Source organism: Alternaria ventricosa, assembly GCF_023758065.1.
Source record: "Alternaria ventricosa strain BMP 2768 chromosome Unknown scaffold_20, whole genome shotgun sequence".
Classification (NCBI taxonomy): Eukaryota; Fungi; Ascomycota; class Dothideomycetes; order Pleosporales; family Pleosporaceae; genus Alternaria; species Alternaria ventricosa.
In genome coordinates, this window is record NW_026055700.1 from 112,937 (window position 1) to 132,794 (window position 19,858).

The 19,858-nt window shown below is 52.9% G+C and overlaps 9 protein-coding genes across 9 annotated transcripts; 4 read left to right on the forward strand and 5 right to left on the reverse strand.

The window, feature by feature from the left end:
- Positions 1 to 541: 541 nt before the first annotated feature.
- Positions 542 to 982, forward strand: J4E93_009209 (uncharacterized protein; the record flags this gene model as incomplete). The annotated part of the gene is made up of 1 exon (XM_049347103.1): positions 542 to 982. The coding sequence occupies one exon, from the start codon at positions 542 to 544 to the stop codon at positions 980 to 982; it is 441 nt and encodes a 146-aa protein (XP_049195667.1).
- Positions 983 to 1,283: 301 nt separating this feature from the next.
- On the reverse strand, positions 1,284 to 3,414 carry J4E93_009210 (uncharacterized protein; the record flags this gene model as incomplete). Its single annotated transcript, XM_049347104.1, has 4 exons — positions 1,284 to 2,110; positions 2,157 to 2,222; positions 2,277 to 2,844; positions 3,079 to 3,414. The coding sequence occupies 4 exons, from the start codon at positions 3,412 to 3,414 to the stop codon at positions 1,284 to 1,286; spliced, it is 1,797 nt and encodes a 598-aa protein (XP_049195668.1).
- A 1,157-nt stretch (positions 3,415 to 4,571) lies between these two features.
- J4E93_009211 (uncharacterized protein) lies at positions 4,572 to 8,249 on the forward strand (the record flags this gene model as incomplete). Its single annotated transcript, XM_049347105.1, has 5 exons — positions 4,572 to 4,632; positions 4,682 to 6,913; positions 6,966 to 7,181; positions 7,230 to 7,580; positions 7,627 to 8,249. 5 exons carry the CDS (start codon positions 4,572 to 4,574, stop codon positions 8,247 to 8,249), a joined length of 3,483 nt encoding a protein of 1,160 aa, XP_049195669.1.
- Positions 8,250 to 8,609: 360 nt separating this feature from the next.
- J4E93_009212 (uncharacterized protein) lies at positions 8,610 to 9,585 on the reverse strand (the record flags this gene model as incomplete). Its single annotated transcript, XM_049347106.1, has 3 exons — positions 8,610 to 8,864; positions 8,917 to 9,039; positions 9,088 to 9,585. 3 exons carry the CDS (start codon positions 9,583 to 9,585, stop codon positions 8,610 to 8,612), a joined length of 876 nt encoding a protein of 291 aa, XP_049195670.1.
- A 575-nt stretch (positions 9,586 to 10,160) lies between these two features.
- On the forward strand, positions 10,161 to 11,096 carry J4E93_009213 (uncharacterized protein; the record flags this gene model as incomplete). The annotated part of the gene is made up of 1 exon (XM_049347107.1): positions 10,161 to 11,096. The coding sequence occupies one exon, from the start codon at positions 10,161 to 10,163 to the stop codon at positions 11,094 to 11,096; it is 936 nt and encodes a 311-aa protein (XP_049195671.1).
- A 789-nt stretch (positions 11,097 to 11,885) lies between these two features.
- On the reverse strand, positions 11,886 to 12,857 carry J4E93_009214 (uncharacterized protein; the record flags this gene model as incomplete). The annotated part of the gene is made up of 1 exon (XM_049347108.1): positions 11,886 to 12,857. The coding sequence occupies one exon, from the start codon at positions 12,855 to 12,857 to the stop codon at positions 11,886 to 11,888; it is 972 nt and encodes a 323-aa protein (XP_049195672.1).
- A 995-nt stretch (positions 12,858 to 13,852) lies between these two features.
- Positions 13,853 to 14,597, reverse strand: J4E93_009215 (uncharacterized protein; the record flags this gene model as incomplete). The annotated part of the gene is made up of 4 exons (XM_049347109.1): positions 13,853 to 14,116; positions 14,168 to 14,383; positions 14,434 to 14,511; positions 14,562 to 14,597. The coding sequence occupies 4 exons, from the start codon at positions 14,595 to 14,597 to the stop codon at positions 13,853 to 13,855; spliced, it is 594 nt and encodes a 197-aa protein (XP_049195673.1).
- A 444-nt stretch (positions 14,598 to 15,041) lies between these two features.
- Positions 15,042 to 15,571, reverse strand: J4E93_009216 (uncharacterized protein; the record flags this gene model as incomplete). Its single annotated transcript, XM_049347110.1, has 3 exons — positions 15,042 to 15,164; positions 15,215 to 15,474; positions 15,523 to 15,571. 3 exons carry the CDS (start codon positions 15,569 to 15,571, stop codon positions 15,042 to 15,044), a joined length of 432 nt encoding a protein of 143 aa, XP_049195674.1.
- A 1,279-nt stretch (positions 15,572 to 16,850) lies between these two features.
- Positions 16,851 to 19,700, forward strand: J4E93_009217 (uncharacterized protein; the record flags this gene model as incomplete). Its single annotated transcript, XM_049347111.1, has 3 exons — positions 16,851 to 17,233; positions 17,439 to 18,221; positions 18,269 to 19,700. 3 exons carry the CDS (start codon positions 16,851 to 16,853, stop codon positions 19,698 to 19,700), a joined length of 2,598 nt encoding a protein of 865 aa, XP_049195675.1.
- Positions 19,701 to 19,858: the final 158 nt, after the last annotated feature.

The following is a 19,858-nucleotide window of genomic DNA, read 5'->3' on the forward strand; positions in this document are numbered from 1 at the left end:
CGTTGTTGGCAGACGACAACTCGAAGACTCCTTCAATATAAGTCAGGCCGGTTTGACCCACGTGGAAGTGCCACATCGAGTAACTGGAGAAATTCGGCTGGTACCAGTCTCATGCGCCATTGAGCTTACATGGCGCCAACCTCATTCCAACTCCACACACGAAACTTTGTTTTACGTGGTACCAAAAGAAGATCTTGACATAGACATCCTTCTTGGCTGTTACGATTCGGGTCAAGAGATTGCAGGTGTGTATACAGTGTGGCGATAAGCGGTGCATGCGCTCTGGCTGACTAGATACGCGCTTTTGTTAGAATACACACCCACTATCGTTCCTCAGTCCACAGCTCGGCATCCTTCAACTTTCCAAAACTACAAGCAGGATTTTCGTCCCCATGCCCCGACACCTCCTCCAGCATCCTCCTTCCATCGTTCAGCAGTGACCTATGATGGCGCAAGTTCCATCCACCGTCAAGACGACCGATACAACCCGCATCATGTGTTAGAGCCCCTCATCTCTCGGCAACAATCTTACGCAAGAAATATGGAGGGCCAACAGTCTTCACCAGCGCCTACGGTTCTGGATACGCACATCGAACATCCACATCCTCTTCGACCGAACGTTGGCCCCAGCGCGCCGGTTCGAGATGCTGATCCTAAGAAAGCTACTGATAGGATCAGATTGAGTGTCGTATGGGACGCGACTACTCTGAACGTATGGCTCGACCTCAACGAATACGGCGAAGATTTCTACCAAGCCTTCCAGCAACAGGCTGCGAAGCAGCGCAAGGATGTACTAGATCGAACTACAATGAGAATCCAACTAAAGAAAGACAAGAACCTACCGTACGAGGAAGCTTACTCGCTCTCTCTTGACGAGGACGAGTTGGAAGCAGACTGGGAAACGACCTGCGAATGGTTAAATGCCAATAAGAGAGACAAGATGCCGCACATCTATGGGGTGGTCGAGACGGATGGAGGGTGAAAGTTAAGTCTTTACCCGGGGTCTCAACCTCTAAAGCCACATACTTCATCACACCAACATCGAGCGCTGCCCGAATAGACGAGCGCTGCTGAGGAAGTTGTCGAGGTGCTACCGCTCTCGATGTATGCGACGAGGCAGTGTGCGTCCACATGCACCACGGTTATGAGTGCTAAGGTCAGTGTAGCATGCTAATTGAAGAAGATATCAATAAGAACTAACGAGGAACAGTGAAAGTGGATGAGGCTCACGGCACGAAAAGAGGTTGCGATTGGCATCGCCCAAAACTACACAGAATGCCTATCTACGTGAACCTCTCGAACCCGTCCATCGACCCCTCTATATACTCCGGCACATCAATTACAACCAGTGGCTTCGCAGGAGAATCGAAGCGGCTCGACCATGTGGCTGTTGTCAAGAGCACCCTTACAACACCACCAAGCGCCTCGTCATCTGGCTTGTTGAGCGATTTGATCAGCTTCTTCATGCTCTTAACAAAATCATCAATCTCTTCCTCGAAATCCGAATCGTAGAAGTCAACACCGTCGATCAAAATGAAGATTGCATCATACTTCTTTCGCAATTCTCGTAGCAGTTGCGTGAGCACTTTCGTGTACGCCACGCAGTCCTGCTCGTTCAACTGCATCCTTTCTTCGTGTCCAAGAAATGAGAGGATGGGTTGACCTTTCTCGCCAGTGTACCCATAAGTCTTGCAAACATCGAGGAGCTGGACGACTAGCGCCCTGGGCATGATTGCGGGTCCGTCGTCTGTTTTGCTTCTTCCACAAAAGAAAGGGAGGACCAGGGTGCGCGGTGCTGTCACGAGCCTCTCGTGGAGAAGTGATATGAGGAAGCTCAGTGGTGATGTCCTGTCGGAATCGCCACGGTCCTGGACGCACAGCATTTGGGACTTGTTCTTTCCTCCCAGCCAGGCTTGGAATCGGCTATTGCTACCTACCCAGCCAGCGCGTTCTTGGAACTTTGTCGAGCTGTTCAGTCCATCTTTGAGCACCACGGAAGCTTCATGTACATGTGTATGCTTCTTGGGTTTCAGGTGTAGCTCTTCCATGAGACGCTTCGGAGTGATGGATGTCTTGGCGACTTGCTCTTCGAGTTCCATTATCCTTCGCTCTAGACACGAGTTAGTTGGGAGCGCAGTAAGATATACTCAACTCACTGTCATTTTCGGCGTTCAACTGCTGCGCCATCCAGTTCCGTGCAAGTTTCTCTACATTGCCCTGCCCTTTGAAAGATTAGCAAGGCGGATTGATACTCGATCAGAGAGGTTTTGGCTTACAGTCAGCATTCTTGATCGTGTCGTCAAGATGACCCATAAGCCCATTTATGCCGGCATTCACCACATGTTGGAGATTTATTTCGGCTTGTGCAACGCGTCCACCCAGGCTAAGAACGTTCGAGTTGATCTCATGGGACTGAGCGTTGAGTTTGCGTGTTCCTTGGAATGTAGCTTGTTGATAATAAGCCAAGTACACTTGGGTCTCTTCTGTGAAGCGACTCTTTGACTGGCGAATGTTTTGGAGACATTGATCGATGGTTTTTCCGTAGTTGTTGTTTCTTAAGACACTGTCCGTGGCGTGTTCTAACACTATCAGTACACGGTTCAGGCTCCAAACAGAGGATCTTGGCCGTAAAGTAGCCCACTTACTCCATGCGGATTGTTTGTACCATTCCACTATCGCTTCTAGGGCTACGAGAAGATTGTGGTAAATATCGTTAATGCACAACTGTATGGTGTTCTGTCCGGGATAGAGCGTCTGGTATTGCTCGCACTGATTCACGACATCAGGCACCTCTCGCAACAACTCAGCCATCCGTTCGCGGACGGCTGCATGCTCGGTCATAGCCTATCTCAAATATCAGCATTCGAAGTCAAAATGTATTGACCAGAGATGACCAACTGTCAAGATCAATGTCAGTCCTCCGCATAGAGTCTTATACTCTCCATCGGGTAAGAGGCCGACAAAAGTCTGTATGGACTTCGCGTTGTCTCCGACACGTCGAAATGCGCCACGTATATGCGCCCACGTGGAATCATCTTTGTGGTAATTCTTCACAACCACCTGTATATGATCTGTTACCTCTTTCCAGTCGTGAAAAGAGTCAAGATCAAAGCTGGCGATTTTCTTGTCCTTGGCTTTCTTTCTCTTCAGAGATGAGAGAGCGGTCTCGAAGCTTTGCGTGGTTGCGACGACTCTCAGCTTGCTGTCCCTCAATTCCGCCTCGTAGTCTTCGAGTGCTACCCCGCTAGCTGCAAACGGGGGAGTCACAAACTGTTGAAGGCTGTGATCGAATTTACATGACAACTCTCCTTCGGTGTTGCGAAATCCCGCATATCGATTCTCGATGAAGTCGACTGATATGGGTTGCATGGAAGGAGCGGGGAACCCGTCATCGGCCCGTTGGTGGGGCGGCATGGTGCCTAGAGGCAGTAGAGAATAGGTTGCATTAAAACACACAACTTATGGTTGCGAACGCGCAGACACATCGCCTATGCATTCATGCCGGAGGATTGGGGTGCCTACTTCAGCATACGCAAGTGGGCGCAGGCAGATACCTGAGTTTCTCGACGTGGCTGAAAGCTCCAAGGCTGACACGCGCAACCCGAAGAACGTGCGCTTTGCCAATGATGTAAGCGGGTACTACACCCATAGCCTCGCGCATCTATCATCCATTTCCGGCGACTGCATTCAGCTGACAATATCGAGGTGGCAAGCATTTGGGGGCCGTGTAGTTGCCTGCGTTATCGTTATTCCAGGTTGCCCACCCGTGCCGCCAGAAGCCTGGCTCCACGCACCCGATCAAACAACAGCTTGTAGGCGGATGCGATACATAGAGCTCATGACTGCTGCATCTCAACAACTCCGGCTGGCCCATTCTCTCTCCAAGTACATGTCGAGACCTGACTGTTTACCCGCCAGCATCCCGGTAGGTACCACATACATCTGCACGGGTCAGCACAGGATTCTGTCATTGGCGTCTAGCCAGGCTTACTACCATGCCACGCAGAAGAAGCCTGCTCTTGCGTCTCCTTCAACCACATCAGGTCGCCCCCAATGATCGAAAGGTCGACGGCAGGTCGATGCATGCTCGACGAACGCCACTCTCACATATTCCCGTCCCTTGACATCTATAATTGGGACTAAACAATTAATGAAACAAGTAAGGGCGCTCGAAAATTGAACGAGTTAGGCAGGTATCGCTCGCATTACCGGTTGTTGGACTGAACCTTGCGATGTTATGCACGTCGCGAGTGCAAGGCGTCATCTAGACCCCAGGTCTTACTCTTCCGGTTCCCTAGCACAGGATAAGGCGTCGCTACGTAATTTATCTTACTAACAAATAAGTTTCATCTCGATTGCTAGTATGGACATAGTTTGACCCCACATTGGTGAAAACATCTCACCTGTACCTCCTGAACGCCGTCTATATCATCAGCAACGTTTTGTCTGCGGTTTCTAGAGGGAGGCTGCTTAATAACTCCTATCATCCAGAACTCGAGATCTCGGTCGATTTCGATCAATCCAGATCAGTTGGAAAGATTCAAAGATATTGATGAGAAGACGACGCTGCGATGGCTGGCTCTGATGATTCGGGAGTAGTACTCTCTGTTAGTGATGGGCCATCTGGATCCAGTAAGTCGCACAGTCTCGCCTGCTTGGGTAGTTACTGAATACATGACAGGCGAAGTCAGCGCATCCGAAAAGACCCCTACTATGTCGTCGGACAATGCAGTCGAGTGTAGTGGCGATGCGAAGCCTGTCACACTCGAAAACAGCCCTGCATTACGGGCTATAGAACCGAAGGACAAAGAACCCCAAACTTGGGATGTCAACGCTGCGATAGGTCGCACTACAGACAAAGATGGGTCATCGGCTACCTCGGAAGACAACTCAGATCGGGACTCGGATACCGATAACGGAGATTTGAGTGAGGGTACAGATGTTGACGAGATATTGGATTACATCAAAAGCAAATACGACGACGTCAACGTCAAGGAGCGTATCAAGCTGGCACCGAAACGTATAGCGCAGGTTCATCAATACTCAAGGATTTTGGAAGAAAGGCTTGCGCTTCTTGAAAAAAGAGCCACGGCATTCGATAAGAAACTACGCAGGCTGGCGGACGGCGATGACGAACTCCCTCCACCCCCTCCGCTCGACAAGACCGGGCTGCACCTGAAGCCTGAGTTGAATCTCCAACTATCAAAGGTCATGAAGCCTGCAAAAACAATGAATGATGAGAAGCCAAAATCTGCCACTCATCAAATCGATGTTTTTGTGGGAGAGCCAGAAGCAGAAAAGGTCGAAAGATTCAGAGGACTGGTGACAAAAGCAAACGTTCTGGGAGACGAAGACGTAAATGACAAGACGACGCCGTCTGATGCGATGATTGAGCACTCATCTAAATCGTTCGATGAAAGAAGGCTGGCGGAGGAAATGGCCAAGATCAGAAACAATCACCTCCCGAATCGGATCAGGATCAATGGAGTCGCGATACTGTACCTGTTTCGAAAGTTTAACATGGGTGGCGAAGGTCGCATGGATGATGTGATACTACGACCTTTCAAGCCTCTTCTTCGAAACAAAGAAGAGATATTCAACATCATGTCAGAAGTAGAGTCAGCTTTGACCAGAATTATTACCCAACGCCCAGGCAAAAAGACAGAACAGATGGCAAGTCCCAGAAATCTCGACGATTCCAAAGATGCCGACGAGCCCAAAGACATCAGCGACTCCAAGAGCGTCAACAATTCCAAAGAGGCCGAAAACACGCAAGACTCGAAGGCGATCAGCGACAAAGTCAAAAGAAAGCAGGCTCGCAAAGCTCGCAAAGCTTCTAAAAAAGCAAACCCGGTCGATATTGAGAACCAGCGCAAGTTTGAGGCACTGCAAAATGGACCCGACGGCATTACCGAAGAAGAGTGGGATGTTGTTCTCAAACAACTTGAGCTTTTCGACGACAACAGTGGATGCTGTGGGCGGAACATGAAAGGATGGCCAGCTCTCTCTGAGGTTAAGAAGTCTTTCGAGTGCATCAAAGACCTTTTTCACACATACTTGTTACCCGGCCATGGGGAACTCCGGGAACGTAAGGCCAAAAAAGTGCGCTTCTGTGATCTATGGCACCTTTTCCAGACCGGAGACCTGATAACCACGAAGCGAATGGCCAATCTGGATGAGACAGAGACTCAAGATCAGCTAGGGATGAAGATTCTCATGACATCTGGTGGTCGGAGAGTCATTGCGCCCAAAGTGCCTGCTCCAGTTTACCCATCTCCTGTCAAACTATCCAACTCCAAGGACAAGATCGAGCCCATAAATGGCATAAATCCCTTTTGCATCCATGCGTATTACTTAGACTTCAACGGTTCGAGATTGGTACCAATACGACGGCAGATTGTCATTGCGCCATACCTTGGAGAGCGCAACATCCTGGAGCTAGAGGTTGTCCCGATCAGCCATTCTAGCAGTACAGCCGAAATGTTACGAGAGCGAGGCAAGAAGTTCATCGAATCTGTACTGGCTTCTACTGCACTATACGTGGATTGTAGAGGTCTCGAGCTCCGTACTCGTGAGGAGATTACCGACAGAGTCATCGTTGATATGAAGGGTTATCTCGGCATCAATCCCAGTGAGATGCCATCATTCCAGGAGCCAGAAGAGCTTGACGTGTCGGAGACTAGCAATTGCCCTCAAGGAAAAGATTGCAACTACTCCTGCATCTCCTGCTGGCATCGGACCTCTGTTGTGCATGATCAAATGACGGACCTCAAGACCTACCAAGCGTACGTTGAGGGTAAACCTGTGTTCAATCCGCTGTCAGGAACGCCAAATGCCGGTCTTATAGAGCCTTCTGACTTCATCATCTGCCATTACCGCGTCTTTGCCTATAAGCTGCGTTCGCGCGAATGGGGTAGGTTTCGAACACCGTCACGGTACTGGTTCCTTTTTTTAACATTCAGCAGTGCATGTAAACGTCAAGGATCTTGAAACCCCACAGAAGACCGACAAGAGCAGAGGGTTTGAGAAGCTGGTCCTGGCGAAGGACCACAAAGACGTTCTCGAGTCTCAGGTCCGAGAGCATTTCCGTAAGAAAGACTCACAAGCTGCTGGGGGGAGTTCGGAAAATGATATGGATCTGGTTCGAGGCAAAGGACAAGGCCTCATCATCCTCCTTCACGGTAAGCGCCTTCTCTCAAGCGTCGGAGCATGTGACTAATGAGACTCAGGTGCCCCTGGAGTTGGCAAAACTGCTACAGCCGAATGCATTGCTGATCAGATGGAGAAGCCGCTCTACCCAATTACATGTGGTGATCTCGGAAGCTCGGCAGACGATGTCGAGAAGAACCTAAAGAAGCATTTCACACTTGCTAGTCGATGGGATTGCGTCATGTTACTCGACGAAGCAGATGTCTTTCTCGCCAGAAGAAAGATGGAGGACCTTCGGCGCAACAGCATCGTGTCGGTGTTCCTCCGCATGTTGGAGTACTATAAAGGTCTACTGTTCCTGACTACGAATCGAGTGGGGACTTTCGACGAGGCTTTCACGTCTCGGGTGCACATCTCGCTGTTCTGTAAGTGTACGTCGAACATGTCACAATGCTTACTCTAACACTGGCGCCTCAGATCCTGACTTCAACAAAAAGACGACACTCGCAGTGTGGCAAACCTTCATTGACCAGACCGTGCACGTTCTGAAGAACAGTGGCCGTAGTCATGTCACCATCAATGGAGAAGAGATCATGAAGTTTGCCAAGAAGCACTGGAAGGAGGGCAAAGACAGCAAGCGGGCACGCTGGAATGGACGCCAGATCCGAAACGCCTTCCACACCGCTGTAGCCATGGCTGAGTTCCGCGCAAGAACTCAAAAGGATGGTGCAGAATACGATGAGAGTAAGGATGTCAAGATCAGCGTGGGAAGAGAAGAATTCGAAAAGATTGCCAGCACCGCTAGAGAATTTGATAACTATATGACGGAGACGATGGGTTCGACTTTCGAGGCTAAAGCCTCCAGGGAAGGTCTGAGGAAAGAGCAGAAGAAGGAAGAAGAGAAAGCGAAAAAGAACAAGAACAAGAAGCAATCTAAGTCGAAGAAGGACAGCGACTCGAGCTCTTCAGATAGTGAGAGTGAGGATGACGATGATGGGAAGAAGAGAAAGAAGAAGAAGAAGCCTTCCAAGTCGAAGAAGCGAAGTGACTCAAGCTCAAGTAGCGAGAGTGAGGACAACGATGACTCTGATAGTGATTAGTAGGCTGGGAGATGGGACTCAACTCTGGACACTCTTTTATATCATGACTTCTCTAATGTCAGTTGGTTTTCTTCGCATTACATGTCGCACCTTGTGAATAGAATGAACGATCGATGTAAGGCCTTGCGCAATGATGCCGATGAAAGGAGGATATGCCTATACGCGTCCACGGCCGTGCTTGTGTGCTTGGGGCGTGGTCCTAGCGCCCCACGTCATCTCTCCCACCTGCCGAGGCATCGCGTCGCTCGCGCGCCTCAACTCCATTAATCACTCTGCATAACCACACACCACATCACAGACCCAGTATGAACGATATTCAGAATGCATTAGATTATGCCATTATTGCGACGCTATATACGCTTACGCAGAGCTAGTAGCTGAGGCGACAGGCAGGCTAACCGGCATGGGAGTACCGGAAGCCGAAGCTGTTGACGATGAGCCGCCGCCACTGCCACCACCACCACCATTCTTCTTCTGGACGACCGCGGATACGACTTGACCAGCGGTGTTGGTCACGATGTCGACGAGCGCGTTGAGAGGCTCGTAGTTGAAGGTCTTCTGTGTCATTCCCTGGCCAACCTGCTTTGCGCTTCCAGCGACTTCGGTCATGTTGAGCTGTATCTCGGGTCAGTGGATGCAACTTGGTATGGTATTAGAGTATGCTTACCTTGAAGTTTCCGACAATCTGCTGGAGGGCGTCTCCGCCGCTTCCCACGACCTCTTGGACGATGTTACCGAGGTTGTCGACCAAGAAGTTGAGCGTCTTTCCGTTTTGCGTAATCGATCCAAGCTATATGCTGTCAGTTACTTTCTGATATCGAGCCATTCGGATACGTACAAGGCCGTCAACTGCACCGATCACTTCTCCGACCAAGTTGGTGACGTTTCCGATCAAACCGATCAAGAGAGGGTTCAGGTCCAAAGAGTCAAAGACACGCTCAACGATAGAGACTAGGTTGCCCAATCGTACAATCAACTCGAGTTCAACATCTACATCAGCAATAGTGATGTTGACCTTCTCCACGGCGACCTGGACACCAGCATTGATCTGAACGAGACCGGCGACCTTGGCGTTGAGGTTAAGATCTGCCTGAAGCTTCTCGACACCTAGTTCGATCCTTCCAACGTGCAGTTCGGGGACGCGGAGAAGCACATCCGGGGGCGACGATCCAGTAGGCGCAACCTCTGGCGGTCTGGTAGTAGTTCCGTTGCCTTGCGGCGGGGTGCTGCTTGTAGGTGCCGGGGTCGAAGGAGCTCCAGATTCCGATTGCGCAGAAATGAGTGTAGCGAAAGTAAGGAAAATGCTGATGAGCAGTAGGCGGATAGAGAACGACATGTTGGCGTGAGCGGCGACGACAGCAACAACAACGGCAATAGTAACGAGCGAGACAGCCGTACAAGTATCAGCAAACCACGACCCACGTACCGGTTATAGCGAAGGAATCCCGTTGCAAATCAGCGGGCACGGCAATCATGCACATGGAGTATTGCAAGGATTCCCATAATGGTAATTTCGGGTAAAGCCCCCTATGCAGCCGCGCAGGGGTTCCTACAAGGCTGGATCGCACCATCTGGAGCAGTGCTAAGGCATGAACATGTAGAAATCCTGATTCCGCATACGAAGTGCCGGTTTTCTGGATTTTCTATCGAATCGCAGGTGTGGGAATGGATCTCCTTAATTTCCGTTTTTCTTGCTAGCGTAGGTGGATGACGGGTAATGGAAGATGGTGCGATGCACATGATCCTTGCAGGCAACTCACTACTACTCCACCCGATGGTAGTGTTAACCGTTGCGCCCGCCCGTCTTTCTTGTCGATTGACGACATCCATTGAGTTGTTGCTTCCTGTCTTTCGCTCTTTGTTCAGCAGCACGTCGACTCCCGACCAGTCTCTCTTTCAGTACCAGTCAAGATGTTGTCGATACTACCTACCATCACACTCCTTTCGTTGCCTTTCCTCGCTGTCTGCCAATCCGCATCCGATGGCTACAGTGGCTACAAGCTCGATGTGCGAGACGACGGTGACCCATCTGCCGTCCTCTACGAAACAGAAAACACATCTTCATCCAACATCTCCGCCTTGAGCCCAGTCCCAGACGTTCTCCTCAACGCATCCGTTCACGTCGGCGAGATCTTCATCGGCGTCGACAACCTGACCGCAAAGATCAACCTCGACGCCCAAGTCCTCCAGTTGCTGCAGTTCAACGCCGGAGTCGACCTATCCATCGACAAAGTCACCCTTCTAATTCAAAACGTCACAGCAAAAGTCTACCTCGAAGCCCGTCTGGGTAACCTCGTCAACATGGTCAGCGACGTGCTCGACAGCATTGATCTCAACCCCGTGATCGCTGAGCTAGGAAACGGTCTTGGTTCCATCATCAACGACACAGCTGGTCTCGTTGGCGACGTCGCCGGTGGCCTTACTGGAGGAGGTAATGACACCTCTGCTCAAGCCAAAGCGAAACGCGACCTCGACTTCCACCAATGGGACCTCCGTAACAACATCCTCTACTCCATCAACAACTTCGAAGGCAACACCAACAAACGCCGTGTTCTGGCCCAGAACGGTGATATCGTAGAGCAGATCCTCGATAACTCTGGCACCATCTCTGCGACTAATGTTGTGGGTGATTACCTCAAGAACATGAGGTTCAACGGGTTCAACGAGAGCGTGACCTATAAGGGCGAGGAGGTCTGGGAGGAGGAGTACGTGTACGAGCCTTTTATGGGTCTCTACTCTATTTCTGGCGTGTTCAAGAGCAAGAGTAATGGCGAGGTTGTTGGTACGCAACTTTTGGCTGAGGCGAGAGGGGGCGGCAGCGCGAGTATTGGGAATGAGAAGGCGTAGGTCTTTTGATACCCACCAGCACATTTATTCAGAGTGTTTTGCGAATGGAATATGTAATGTCTGAACTCTTGTGTTGTTGTGCTCTACATGCATGCCCGTCGAGTGACTCTCCCAGATCACTCTATCCCGATCACATCTTTGCTTTTCCCATGCACGCACGCCTCTTTCATTTCACTCTGCACACATAAACCAAAACGGATTCAATGTTGGACTAGCACCAGCCACCGCCAAGTCTTAGTTCACGCAACGGTTAAATTCCCATGAACGATCGCGTGGTTCGGTTTCACAGAAACCATCCGTGCGGGGCACGCAAGATGTGCGAACCGAGATTTGACATGCACCATGCAGTCGGATATGCCATGAAAAGGCCTCTGGGGCCTAACGGTCGAGATCTGTGATCTGAGCTTCTTGGATCGACGATGATGTCACGGGGGACAGGAGTCATGGACTAATGCGATCTTATTCCGTGAGATATAGCGGAGTGCAAGCATGGAAGATGTTGATGGAGATGCGGTGTTTAGTGCAGCATAAATGGTTTGCTTCGGCCAAAGCGATGGATGACGAGAAAGGTAAGAGATGAGGGACGGGTAGGACGGAAGAAGCGCGCAAAGGTTGGAACTTCATAAAGTGCTTCATTGTTGCCTGCGTTCATTCGTCGTTAAAACGCACCTAACGCCATGCCATGCTGTTGCTGTGAGATGAGATGAGAGTTTTCCGTACCGACCCCTAACGCCACATGATGCTCAAGACGATTTGTTTCCAACTCTTCGTGCAGCACCCTGATCCCCCCTACCCCTCGAGCCTACCCATCATATTCTTCCTAACCTTAGTGTTGACCACCCCTCCCACTCCAAACGCCGGCACAATCCTACAAATCCTCGCCGCAGCACTCTTCGCCCAATCCCTCAGCACGCGCCCCGCCCTGCCATCCACACCACCAACCCTAGCCTCAGGCCTGTTGTACAAATCCAACCCGAGTAAATGCAAGGGCGTGCTCACAAGCTGCACAGCAGCAGGCGTAACAAATTGCGCAACACTCAGTGCACCAACATATTTCTTGACCTCCGTGCCCATGCGCTCGTCTACCTTGGGCGCAAGCAGCGGTGGCAAGTTGAACGAAGCGAAAATAGTAAGGCAGTCGCGGACAGTGAAGAGCGCGAATGTAGGCAGCGGAACAGGTCGTGGTGACGACCCTGGCGCAGCGAAGAGCCGCGTAAACTGATTATCTTTGTACAGACACAGCGCCAGATTCGTTGTGCTCGTAGCGAGGAACTTGCTTGTACCGCTCGTTTGCTCTTGTAAACCTTGCGTGGGCTTAACCGTCGCGGACGCCGTGTCGATGCTGTTGGCTGTGAAGTATGTGCCGAAGTATAGACTGAAAATCAGAACGAAAGGTTTGCTGCCGAGGAAGCGGTGCGGTTTCGCGAGGAGTTCGATTGCGCTCTTTTTCAGACTCTCGCCGAGACTGTTACGCCCGCTGGCGTTTTCGATGATGCCTTTGTCGATCATGGTTATGATGGGTGCGACGAGTATGCCTGCCGAGCCGGCGGAGAGGGCATCGACGCCGATGCGGAAACCCAGTTTGGATGTGTTCCATTCGTTGGCTGTTTCGGTCGAGGTGCTGGGTTTGCGCATCGTGGGGAGCGGCAGGTTGGGTTTGGGGATCGCGATTGAGGGTGTTGCGACTTTGGGTACGGTGGTTTGGTCTCTGTGCTCGTTGGCTGAGGGCGGTTTCATACCGCTGGCTTGTTCTTCCCCCATTGCAGCTTCCTCCGGTGACTGATAAACTCTCTCTTTGTGTGCTGCATGGAATGCTTGAAGTTTTGACGGTGCTGTGTTCGCGGGCGCTTCACGCTTTACGACTCTTTCGACAGTTTGCCCGCTGTTTGGATCAGGGCGACAGAGGTGTCGTAAGTGTACAACACAGGACAGGCTGTTGTTGAGGGATTTGATACCAGCCGCTGACGAAGATATCGGAGTTTACCTCAAAGTTCGCCGGCGAACAAACACCGACGTCGGAGCAAGAGCCGCCGAACGGGTATCACGCGCATTGATTGGTGCACGTCATCGGGCCCTGCATCGTTCGTCGCTCATAGCCAGGTTCACGATGGGTAGCATCGGCTGAGACATGTGGGTGTTTACTGCATGGCATGAGGAATTAAATGCAGGGTCCAGCGTGGGGAGCTGGCCACGACTGACGATCCGGGGTATGGTGGGTTGGGACACAACACTTGCTCTCTCGCTAGGTGCACAGTCTGAGTACGTGATGACGGAAAGTTCTTGAGGAACTGATAACTGAAGGGCAGAATTCATTTGTCAAAATTTATCGGACAAGTCATGATAACTTCGTCTTTGCAACCAGGGCATGCCTACTCAACAAGCAACTCACGACTCATGCTGTTTCTGTCTCCCGGGTCGGTAGGCTATCGCGGCTGCGAGACGAGCAACTTAGCCGAAGCCATTTTCCGAAGAATACCGATGTCGTAAGTATCTAGTTGATGGCGTCAACTAGCGACCGGTGATGTGTACTGGGAATGCGGAGATGGGGTGAGGAGTGGAGGCGGTGTGAGATAGCTGTAACAGAGCGACCAGGTGATGCGCATGCGAAGGTCGGTCTGACCCTTGACTAGTGTGGTAGTCATGAACATAGTATTCGCCTCGAAAGCTATCTTAGTCTTCCCAACAATTCGCTTGCATGTGATGCGCCTAAACTCCAATACACCCTAGGAACCCCGCAAGGGACTGTTGTCTGTATCTCAATTCCTCAGAGCGCGCAGCCTCTCGGTAAATGCCTCTTCTTCTTGCTCAGTGGGCCCAACCTTCGTCTTTGCCGGTGTGGCTTCTTGGAGATCTTGTTGTAGATCCACGCCTGCCTTGTCTGCCGCCTGCGCCATCAGACGGTCTACGTCCTCTTGTGGTGTGCCGACTGCGGTGGCAGAGGAGGTGATATCCTGGTAAAGTTCGGTGGCGGAGTCTACGTTTTCGAACTGCTTTTCGAAATCGACCATGACGGAGGCAATCTAGGTGTTGTCAGCGCGGTCCTGATCCCAATAGCTGTGGATGTCGCATACCCTCTCAGGACTCATAGACTTCATAGCCACGTCTAGACTGCGGTTGACCTTCATCATGTTGCCTGTAATCTGTCGCATCGTGACGGCGGTTTGTACGCGGCCTGCGACGGCATCGACGCGCGAGGCGAGTTGTAGCAGGTTGAGCTTCTCATTCTGCTTGCGGATGGCGTTTCCGGCGTATATGCGGGCGATGTCGTTGTGGCCCTGCTTCATAGCCTGAGATGGTGTTACTACGCGTTCTTGCGCTGAAAAGACATAATACCAACCTTTTCCAGCTTGGTCTTCTCAGCCTGCTCCTCCTTGCCAGCTTTGAGCGCCTGCCTGTTCAGCGACTTGGCCGTGAACTGAGGGGGGTCAGCGTATGGTTAGTCAGCGCCAGCACACAGTGACTGACCTTGAGGTTAAAAAGCGCATTCTCGAGACCCGACATGGCGTGTAGTTCGGAGGGTATGGTTTGTGGAGCTGTGCTATGGGTAGTGGTTCGGGAGATAGGCGGTAGTGGGCAGCGCTGTGGTGGGATGCGGCTACTGGCCACGCGGGGTGTGGGCCCAACCCCGACGTCATTGGCCGTGCAACACGGGCGCGCTTCCTGTTCTCGGCGCGCATTCACAAAGAAAAGAAGTGAGGAAATGGACTATGGTGGTTGTCGTTGTGACACGTTCGATTCCGTGTCGCAGCCTCATGGGCTTTCATCGCCTTTGAATAACGCCTAGAACTATGCTGAAAACATGGTGCATATGTGCCTGCCCGCACCCAGAATGCCTTTGATGTGTCCCTAATCTAAGCCAAACGCCTGCCTCGCGCCTTCGCAATGCCCACGTAACGCCGTGCAACTCGAGCCATTATTCGTACAAGTCGTCCATGAGAGAAAACATCACTGCGCGGGTGGCGCGTTGAACTTGCTCGTTGCGTTCTTGAATAGCTCTTCTTGCGCAGCGATGAGCTGCTCCTCGGTCATGCCGCTCTGCTCGATCTTGGTCTGCTTCTTTTCGCGATTCTGCCCCGCGTTAGCTGGTGGTCGCGTCACATGCGCCGTCGCAAACGTACCTGCTGCTGCTTCTTGTAGTCTTGCGCCACCTCGAGAATGGCTGGGACGTAGTCGCCAAAATCTAGCTCTTCCAGGGCAGCCTTGACATGTTCGCAGGCTATTGTCTTTTTCGCGTCCTTTTCGGCGATCTCGTTGGCTTCGGAGGAGATGAGGGTGATGAACTCAACGCAGCACTCGATTAGAAGGTCGCGCGAATCCTTTGCAAAGGTCATGCCAGGCTCGCTGGCCAGGATGTCTTGGACAATCTTTTGGACGGTCGCTGGCGCGTATTAGCATTTACGGGGGATGCGAGTCTAGAAATGCCGACCTTTGGGCAGCGACAAGTCGTCGTTGCCGCCGAATTCGCGGTCAGACATGGTGGGTGGATGCGCGGCAGCGTGTGGTGTTGGCTTTGAGCTTCGGTACTGCGCGCGGTTGCAGCCCTGCTAAGTAAGAAATGCAGAGAGGCCGGGGCACGGGCCGGCTGTTTGGCCGAAGACCCTTTGCCTAGGTATCTGGCATCATCGAGCGTTCACTGTGTAACCACGGCAGTCACCCAAGATACAGCCATGATGCACGAGGCTTACTGGGTAACGCGAGTTTGCGAGGAGTGATGTGTGTCTCTACCAAATCGCGCCCCGACGTTCCCCATTTTTATCTTATCCGCGTCATATCTTCCAAAAGGAGCAGACGTACAGCTTACTAACAGATCTAGGTGCCACCAGCAACAAAGGATATAGGGTTCTTCCTATTGACATGCTGGGCTGTGTTTGCTCGAGTCAGCCGCAGCCTTCACATGCATCCAGTCACGGTACCGGTGTTGCTCGATAGCGACAGTGTATCCAGGGCGGCGGGCGCTATCGCAGTGCTATCGGGCCATATGTCGCTAACGTCGCAGTGGCATCACGGGTGGATCGTTGAGGCTTTTCTTCAAACGACAGGCTTGGAGCTTGATGCAGGCGCTGGCTTGAGCATTGATGTGAGGGTATTCGTGCTCCACCGGCGACGGGCGTGTGGAGGCGGTGATTGGCAGTGGTTGGGTCGCGTTCCGAGATCTTAGCCAGGGACTGTATCTCTTCCCGGCCGGTTTGGGCGATGCCGGCCCAGTGGCATGTCGGCAGAAGCAGAGGCAGTGGACCACTACGTCAGCGCGTTGCACCTGCTTGGCGCACACAAATGCATGGCCGCGCGAAGTGTGGTTTTGGTTGACCTGGTCATGCTGCTCGCCGAGACAGATGACAGTGGCGGTGAAAACCGGAGGAGCCTAGGGGACTGGAGGCGGCGCTGCTAGGTCGAGGGATGGTGCAATGCAATCGCGTTGAGAGGGATTGATACATAGCAAGGCCCGCAGTGAATTCCAGCGACAGTCAAGTCAGTGAGCTACACGGCGCCTGCCTATCTCGCCTGCCGGTGACGCTGCTATCATCCTCGAGTCGACGCCTACTGCTGCAGCGCCCCAGAGCTCCCACGGTCCCAGAGTACACGTCTACCCAGTACCGCTGTACACCGCCCGCAGCCCGCGCGCCTCAAGCCTGGAAGGACTCGGACTGCCTGCCCCGTTAAAGTCCTAGAGCAGAGTTTTCGCACAGTCGTTGCAGTGCGCTTGTTTAGGGCTAAGGCCGCTCGGAGCAGCCAGCCAGGACCCAAGTGATTATTATGACTTCACGCCCAACTGCGGACCCGGCAGACAGCTCGCTCTCGACCTCCCCCCAAAGCGACACGTACTCCAGCAGCCCGCCGCGCGCCAGCCTCAAGGAGACCGTCAAGATTGCTTCCACCCAAGGCCCCGCTGTCGATGCCAGCCAGCAACGTCCCGGACTAGTCTCTCGCGCCTCGGAGAGTTCAACCAGGACCATTCGACCCCGCCATCATCTACGCAACAAGAGCAGCAGTGTTGTTCCCACCGTCTCCACGCTCAACGTCGGCACCGCGCCCTCGACCCGCCAGTCCAAGTCGCACCCAAAATCAAACACCATGGCCCAGCACACCACGGGCACCTCGTCTGGCGCCGCCGACCTGCTCAGACAGGCCATGACACGGTAAGCGCATACTGACTGTCATGTTGATGCACCGCATTGCCACGCACCACACCACATCATCGCTTAGCTTGCAGCTGTGCAGAGTCCTGACGACGTGCACCCTCGTTCCTTCCCTACATTTTCTCTCACCACTCTCACCACCTCACACTCCCACACTCACCGCCACTTTCCTGATGCCCTCGTCATCACTGCTAACGCCGCACAGAGCCACCAACGACAGCAACGAAGACGGACACGACCAGATCGGCTCCACCAGCTCCACGCCACCGGGTGCCACGACACCCAAGCCCGACCCGACGGACAAGCGACTGCCGGGTATTCTGCACAGTTACTTTGGCCAGGTTCGTGATTCTCTTATGCCCTCGCGGAAGTCCTCCTCCACGGTCAACCCCTCCCCCGCACCCGTCACTTCTCAGGTCTCGGACCCCCGAGAGAAGGAGCAAGAGTCAACCACCCACCCCAGCATGCTGCCCAGCCCCGCCCCCAGTGCCTCTTCCCGAACTCCCTCAACCTCGCAGTTGGCTGGTGAAGCGGAGAAGCTAACGCAAGGCGATTTTGCGCCGTTGCAACAGGCTACACCTCCCCAGACACCGCGCACCCGCTCCCAAGAAGCAAAGCCCGTGCCCTCGAATCTATCCCGCACCTCAAATGCGTCCGACGAATCCAAGGAGAGCAAGACGGCCCCCGTAGTGGCGCCCAAGGGCAAGCTCTCAGTCACAATCTCTGAGGGACGGGGTCTGCGGCCCAGCACAGACCCCTACGTTGTCTGCCAATTCCAATGGGCTGAGTACATCTCAGACGGGCCTAGGCACGATGAGTCGAAGCGACCGCCCATGCAGATGAAGCGAACCGAGAGCCAGATGGGTACTCCAATGGCCATTCCCATGAAGAGCCGACAGAGCAGCAACAGCGGCCACAGCTCAGATCCTAGGGAGAACGGCTCCCTGGAAGAAGTGACGAGCCCCAAGTGGGAGCACGAAGCCATGTTGTGAGTAGCTCCTTCTCTTCCCCGTGTGGTGATGCTGACAATCGTAGTGACGTTGTGGGCGACCATGCTGAAATCGACGTCTCCGTTTACGACCGCGCCAACGGTGAGGCTTTCCTCGGCCACGTCCGCTTCTGCCCAAACCTCGTCGAATACAGCGAGCCATACGACGGCTGGTTCCCGCTAGAGCCCCGAGAGGGCGAGGGAGGTGTTGTTACCGGAGAGATTCACCTCAAGCTCAACTTCCAAAAGGTCGAGAAGAAGCATTACGGCCCCGAAGACTTTGAGATTCTCAAGCTCATCGGAAAGGGCACATTCGGTCAGGTTTTCCAAGTACGCAAGCGCGACACTCGCCGCATCTACGCTATGAAGGTGCTTTCGAAGAAGGTCATCGTGCAGAAGAAGGAGGTGGCACACACACTGGGAGAACGCAACATCCTCGTCCGGACAGCCATGGCTGATTCGGCATTCATCGTTGGACTGAAGTTCTCCTTCCAGACACCCTCAGATCTATACTTCGTCACTGACTACATGTCGGGAGGCGAACTCTTCTGGCATCTCCAGAGGGAAGGCCGCTTCCAGGAGGGTCGTGCCAAGTTCTACATTGCAGAGCTTATCCTTGCCCTGCAACATCTGCACGAGCACAACATCGTGTACCGCGATCTCAAGCCCGAGAACATCCTCTTGGACGCCAATGGCCACATCGCCCTTTGTGACTTCGGTCTGTCCAAGGCTAACCTCACCGAGAACGCCACCACCAACACATTCTGCGGAACCACAGAGTACCTCGCACCCGAGGTCCTTCTGGACGAACACGGTTACACCAAGATGGTCGATTTCTGGTCGCTCGGTGTGCTAGTCTTCGAGATGTGCTGTGGATGGAGTCCTTTCTACGCAGAAGACACCCAGCAAATGTACAAGAACATCGCGTTCGGAAAGGTCAGGTTCCCCCGGGACGCCCTCAGCACTGAAGGTAGGAATTTCGTCAAGGGACTTCTCAACAGGAACCCCAAGCACAGGCTTGGTGCCACACGCGATGCCGAAGAGCTCAAGGCTCATCCCTTCTTTGCCGACATCGACTGGGAGGCACTGGGCAAGAAGAACGTGGTACCACCATTCAAGCCCAAGCTCAAGGGAGAGCTCGACGTTTCCAACTTCGACCCCGAGTTTACTAATGCTCTCAACGGTGCTGGCTCTTTGAACGCCCGCGCGGCTGCCCTGGCCTCCGGAGTCAACCCCGCATCCACGCCACTGTCACCGACTATGCAAGCAAACTTTGCTGGCTTCACCTTTACCGACCAGAGTACAATGGAGCAGCAATTCGGAAACGACAGACAACGGACCGACGCCCTGGAGCGAATGGACGAGGATGAGACGGACGAAGTCAACTGGGACCGACCTGCTGGACGCGGAGATAGGATGTCCGGTATCGTTCCCAGCAACGAGCACGATGTCTTCAACCAAGGCCAATTCGATGTATGATGAGCACATGCTCATACACGCAGCCTGCTCTTCTATATCTAGGTTCCTCCAGGACCTGACAAAAAGTTTCTGCTTTGTTCTATCTTACCGGTACATGGCGGTACTATTCGTATAGTCTTTTCTTGGATACCCGGAGCCTACCACACAGGACTTGGACT